Source organism: Mycetomoellerius zeteki, unplaced genomic scaffold (assembly GCF_001594055.1).
Source record: "Mycetomoellerius zeteki isolate Tzet28-1 unplaced genomic scaffold, Tzet1.0 scaffold100, whole genome shotgun sequence".
Taxonomy (NCBI): domain Eukaryota; kingdom Metazoa; phylum Arthropoda; class Insecta; order Hymenoptera; family Formicidae; genus Mycetomoellerius; species Mycetomoellerius zeteki.
The window spans coordinates 449,165-456,010 of record NW_017255912.1 but is presented as its reverse complement, the minus strand read 5'-3'; the positions used below and the strand labels follow the sequence as shown (position 1 = coordinate 456,010).

The 6,846-nt window shown below is 32.5% G+C and overlaps 1 protein-coding gene across 1 annotated transcript in view; it reads left to right on the top strand.

Moving 5' to 3' along the window:
* Dscam1 (Down syndrome cell adhesion molecule 1) overlaps nt 1-6,846 on the top strand; it is a 78,858-nt gene that overhangs the window by 1,190 nt on the left and 70,822 nt on the right. The window contains 1 exon segment of the mRNA XM_018461525.1: nt 1,464-1,590. Coding sequence (XP_018317027.1) covers nt 1,500-1,590 — 91 coding nt within the window. The 5' untranslated portion in view covers nt 1,464-1,499.

Sequence of the window (6,846 nt, the reverse complement as noted above, 5' to 3'; positions counted from 1 at the left end):
CGCTCCGCACCCTGCGATCAATAAACTCGCCGAGAGGGAGCAGCCCCGTGACGAGCCGTTCAACTCCGCCACATTTTGCCTCCCTCCTCTCCTCTGCGTCTCTTCATCCCCTCTCGCGATTACTTCTTCCCCGCTTTCGCCTTGCCCCGTTGACGACTCACCCGCTGTTCTATGTTCTTCAACCGTAACCCTTGCTATCAGCGATTCAGCACGTGCACCTTCACTCCGTTCCGCAACGAGATAGCGCTTTCGCGTTCTGCGGATTATCGCGAATTAACGGATGCCAAAGAGACTCCATGCTTTTCAGAATTTTTCGCGCTACTTTAATCGCCTATTCTTCCTACGGGTTGTTGTTAGAAGAATAGGGATTGTAGGAAATATTTCTCAGTTTATCGGGCGAAACGCTTTTCTTTTAAAATTTACGGACAATTACATACAGGGTATTCGGTGTTGATGATAATCGATTATTTCTTGTGATCGAGAAGTATAAGTTTATTTCTGATCATCAAGTTCTGTAAATGTTTGCTACTAAGAATTAAACTATTAGGATCCTTTTAATATGAATGCGTCTTAATATTGATTTTATAATTTTGATTCTAAGTGCATATATTCATTTATTGTAAATAATACAGCATAATATATAATCGAATGTGCTAGTACAATAAATAAAATAATTTAGAATGTTAGAAATGTGTGTATATAAATTAAATCTGTAAATTCTTGTATTTCAAATAATAATGCAAAAAATTGCATAAAGTTAACAGAAAAGTAACTGAAAAGCGACTTGTTACTTTTTAACTGTAACTATAACTATATAGTTACTTTTATGGAGTAACTTTTTCTCTCTATCCTGCTATTTTTGTTAGAAAATAGCTATTTAATTTTAGCTTCTCCAATGGTTATCCTATACATGAAATTTACAAATTTAATAATTATTTATAAATTAAAATTTCTCACAGAACTGTTACGTAAAAATAACTACATTTAATGTAACAATTTTATTTCCATGCTAGCGTATGCCAGACCAATATTTTCAATCTTAATTCTAAATCCTTTAATAATCACTTAATCAGATTAATGTATCAGATATGTTTATTATTATGACCGACTAATCGAGGTTCACTCTTGTTGCCTAATCTAATCAAGTTTTACTAGCAGAGAACGATTAATTTCATTTGCCTATTACGCAATTTGTTTAATGCATGCTAAATTGCCACACATGTTGAAAGTGATTGTGCTTTCAACAGTTACTGATCAACTGGCCTTGAACTAACAAGCAAGAATTTTTCGTGTTTATCTGTCAAGTCTTCCACTTACGATGAAATAGTTAAATGTGTCTAAAAATAAATTTTCTTATTTTAATTATTATTGGAATGTTATCGAGGCAGACCATCGGCGATGATCTTACTATCAGTGTGTGTATACCGCATATCGTTCATTCAGTGTATTTTATGTGAAATCAGGTGAAAATCAGTGTACTCGGAAGAGTCACAATAAGGATGTGGCGAGATCCTCCAGGCGGAGGGTATAAGAAACCCATCCACGTTGCCGCTATGTTACTGCTAGCTGTTATCCTGGCATTGACAACGGGTGAGTCAACTTCATACGAAAAGATCTCATTCACTTCGCGTTTCTCAGCATGACTCGATGATAATTACTGAGAAGCATTGACGCATGAGGGTCAGGCAATGTGCGTGAAAAATCGAAAAAATGTTTACATATGTAAGAAGGACAAGCCACGACTTTTGTATGTTAAACAGAAGCTCTAAGATGCTTGCTGAAAGCGAGTAAAGTCGCTCCGTGTGAATTGCCTTTGACGTAATTATAATATAATAATAATAAAGATAAATTTTTTTAAGTTAGTAACAATAACGATTGGACATCAAAACGATATTCTTAATGTATGATGTATTAGAAATAAGAATTACACTCAAAAATTAATTGAAAGCTTGAGAACAAACTGAATTTTCATTAAAAGCTAAAATTTTTGTTTATCTTAAAGCTGCGCGGTTTGTAAGAATTTTGTTATAGCAAATTCTATATTGCAACGTGATTCCTGATATTTTTAGAATTATTTGTAATATCTCTTCCATAAATTACGAAACTGATATACATTTGAATACGCTATTGTGATTTTATAAAATATACATCTTAGCTTATCAAATTGCGAAGTTCATCAGCTGACACGTTCTGTTCGCATTCTATTCTTCATAATACACGTGCTTTAAATATGATACTTAACGGACACTAAATATCCTTGAATATTCTCACCGATTCATTAATATATTGAGACGAAATTAGCATGAAGCTTAATCTAATCAATTCCTAGCAGGAATAAAATTGCAAAAATTAAGGAAATTGATTTTCTCATTTATGTTAGTCTATAATTACGTATATACAAATTTAAATCTGATATAATAAAATATAGAAGTATAAGGTATTTCTATAAATAGAAATTGTTACTCTATAATTATTATATAGGATTTTTTAATATAGTATAAAGGCTAACACAACTGAAAGATTGACATCGCATTTCATTAATAATTTAAAGTTACCGCGCGATTTTCAAGTATCTATAAATCACTAAAATGAAACGATTTCAGTTCCATTCGTTGTGTTCGTTATAACGGTCCATGCTGCTGCCTCTTTTTTGACATAATTTCGTGTCCGCGTTTCGAACTGATGAACAGACGGTTAGTTGGGATCGTGAAAGGTTCCGAGGTATAAATTCGAGCGGGTCTCGAAGTGCAGCTGTCGGAGGAGAGATTAAGATGAAGGGGACGAAGAGATCGGGAGGGAAAGGAACAGCTGCTGTTCCCAGAATGCAGGCTCACATCATACTCCAAGAAGAATTGCATTCGTGAATGCTCGCCACCAGGTGAATCCGCCTATTATGTATGCGGAATCTGTTGTTACTGTTCATCTGTTGATGAAAAGTGAGCATAAAATTGGAGTATTTACAATGCTTCTAATTGAGCTTTAAGTTTTGAATGATAATTAATTAAAAAGAGATATGTATATTTCATTGATGGTCATAACAAAGAATAAAGTTCATAATGACTCAGTTTTATTGAAAATTTGTGAAATCGGACGTATATAAGACATTCTGAATGTCAATACATGTCAATTGTGAGGCAAACGATGCTAATTATTAACTTGTCGATATTATAAATACCAAATACGTAAACGACAGAAATTATATTACATGTTTGTAATATAATATCCTAATTTAAGTTTGTAATATAATCCTAATTTCACAATATTTTGTTGAATTTAAATCGCATTGAAAGTAATATTGTGTGTGAAGTTGATCGTACTGTCCGCACTTTGAATTTGAGGAAGTGAGACTTAAAAAAACATATTTTGGTATCTCACAGGAAGTAACAGAAATAGACGTACTTATAGAAGCCGTATATGTGTAATCTGAAAGAACAAGAGGTTTAAGAATTTCTTCAGACTTCCTCCACCTACGCATAAAAGTTATATGTCCACCCTCGCGCACTAATGTGCGTTAATAAAATATAATTTTAATAACAATTTTAGAGATTCTGATTATTAATTCTGGGATTTCCTGAGAAACAACTAAAAAAATATTGCAGAATTAATGAGATTAATATATATAAGAATTAAGTTAAATTATTTTATTATTTCTTTAAAATAATTATTCCTTTAAATTATTATTAAATTTAAATTTAAATTAAATTAAAATTTAAATGAAAGTTATATGATTCTTTTACTTAATTAAATAATAATTAAACAATAAAAAACTAGTATCTTGAAAAAACGTAGCAGTTTTAAAATAAAAATATTGCACGTCACACAGCATAGGCGTTTATTAAATTTTAATTTTTGATTAATGGAAACTCGAAATAAAAATTCTATCGAAAGATTATTTAGTCGGTTCGTTTTTTCGACACCTTCATCAACTTATGATTTCGACTGATTTGACATTTCTCTTTATTATGCATGTCACAGAATTTTACGCTTACATACACACAAACGTGCGAGCAGATGAATACACACGTGAGTCACACGTGTGGCGATACGCGTGCGCGTGTGTGCACGCTGGAAATATATTCGATGCAGCATGTCCGGACGTTTCGAAGCTATCGCTATATATAGATTACAGAGCGGGTCTCGACCGGGAAGAATCTTGTCTTTCATCGATGCGTAAGAATTTAACTTCAGAAAAAAAGTTTTACATACCACTTCTGCGATCGATATCTGCTCATGCAACTGGCAACGTACCCCATCCGCTACGTTGTACAGCCGCAACAGTACCCTAAGCCATTGTTGCACCGTGCACGTGCACGTGCCGCACAGAGAACGTATAAATAATGTAACCCTTGGACGTAAATGCACAATCACCATTGAAATTGCCGTACGCACCTAGTTAATCATTGTAATGCCCTTACGTTGGTATAATCCTTTTAACTCTTTCGGTAACCTAACGCCATTGTAACTGTCAACATGCGGAGATTTAAGAAGGGATTAAAAGAAGGGATAAAAGATGTGGGAAAAGAAGAAAGAGGATATCTGCGATGAAGCTTACAGGAAAGAAATACGGAAAGAATAATTTCGCTGAAATATTTAAAAATTTAGCTAGATACAGATCTGAATAATTTTATTGAATCATTAAAATAATTCTCCCTTTATATTTTCGACTTCTGCTCCGATTTTTATTTTTACCAAGATCAAGCATAATGAACAATGCTGCAAAAAATTTTGATATTCCAGCAATAAGCTTGAACATTCTATATAACTATTTTGATGGTCCAACAAAATTATTTCTAAATCTGTATCTAGCTAAGTTTTCGAATACTTTAGCGAAACCATTTCTTTGTGAAGAAAAGAAAAAAAATGTAAGTTATAACTCGCCGTATTCACGAAAAGAGTAAAAAGGACATTTCTTATTATCTGCTTCAATTTAATGCAATTTACTTGAGAAATTTTGCTATCGTCAGCACGCGAGTGAAATGAATCTGGTAATCTGGAGGACAAGAATAGGCGACATAAAACTGTAGTTATGAGCCGAGGTCCGCCTATAGCAAAAGGCGCGTATCCACGACAAAAATTCGGAACACCTGTCCTTTATACCTATATATGTATCCTGCCTGCTTACTTCAACGGCACACGCTTCGCCAACCGGTTCTTCGTAACTTGATTTTATACTATGCCGCGGGTTTATATACGCTCTCTCTTCGTCGCGATCTCTGTCGCGGTGAATCAGTAGTAGGTGGCTACGTGCGCGAAAATTGTTGCAGTACGATATATTCCTACATAAACTTTAGGCACCTCTTGCAGAAAAGAATGACTAGCTAAACATTTGTATTTTCAGTAGTAAACAAAAAATTACAATTTCACAAAAAAATAAATAAATATAGAATAATAGATCTTTTCTACACTGAAAAAAAAGATTGGCTGCTGCAGCAAATTAGATGGTAAAATATGGCATAGCATTTTTAATTGGTTGCAGCAGTCAATTTTTGGTTGTGTTAGTCTATCGAAATCTTATACCTTGCAGATAGGCTAATGCAAAAATTGGCTGCTGCAGCCAATTAAAAATGCTATGCCATATTTTACCATCTAATTTGCTGCAGCAGCCAATCTTTTTTTTTCAGTGTAGAAAATTTCTTTATAAATTTATGTTAATATAAATTATAATTGAAAGATATCTTTATACAAGATAGACCTTCAATGGACGTCCTCCAAAGACGTTTCCAGAATGTCATTGAGATAAAGTGTGAGGTTCTTCATAAAAACCAAACAAACCCAAAAAGTTAAATTTTCAGGAGAGAGAAACGAAGAATTTATGATCTTCAAAAATTGTTTATTGTATAAATATAATTTTTCTTCGGACATATAATAGGTAAATAAATAAGAACAAAGTTTTAAGCTTTGACTAATATTTTGAAGATCCGTTTAAAAAAATACAAAAAACTTCTGAACTTATTGTTTAGTTTTTTTAGAAATTTTATATTTACTACCTATTTATCTCAGGATATTGGGTAAGAACAGAAGTTTGTAATACTACGAACTTTAAAATTTAAGTGGCTGTAATTTCGTTAAAAATAGCTCGATAAAATAGGGAGAAAGAGAGAAAGAGAATTTTCATTTCACTTCGAGGGTCTATTTGTAGTACCTAAAATAACTTAAGAGAATTGTCGACTTTCTAACATTGAAAGCTTAAAGTTTTTCCTACAAAATCGTTTTTTTTTTTAATGTTCCAATGATTTTATTCTTACTGAGTTATCACAGATTATAAAGGAGTATTTTAACTTTGATTGCTTACGACTCCATTAAAAATCATCGTACCGCAATTAAAAAAACGAATTCTTAAAACTAAAATTTTATTCTATCGAATGGTATAATTGCCAAACTTTAAAGTAAATGTAATTAATTCACTTTTTATTTACAAAATTTATTTATAAATTGCTCTTAACAAAACATCTTTTGTAAATGTTAAATTCTTATATTTTCCGTTTTTTATTTGATTCTTGCTTGAATAAAATCGTTCACGATATGATGCTACTAGATAATGATTTGGCGCTATAATCCAGATTAAAAAGTGGATTTAATTGGTATTTGTTACACTGAAAAAAAAGATTGGCTGCTGCAGCAAATTAGATGGTAAAATATGGCATAGCATTTTTAATTGGTTGTATCAGTCAATTTTTGGTTGTATTAGCCTATCTGCAAGGTATAGGATTTCGATAGACTAACACAACCAAAAATTGACTGCTGCAACCAATTAAAAATGCTATGCCATATTTTACCATCTAATTTGCTGCAGCAGCCAATCTTTTTTTCAGTGTAGAAACCTTTCATTTATGTACACAATCGCTT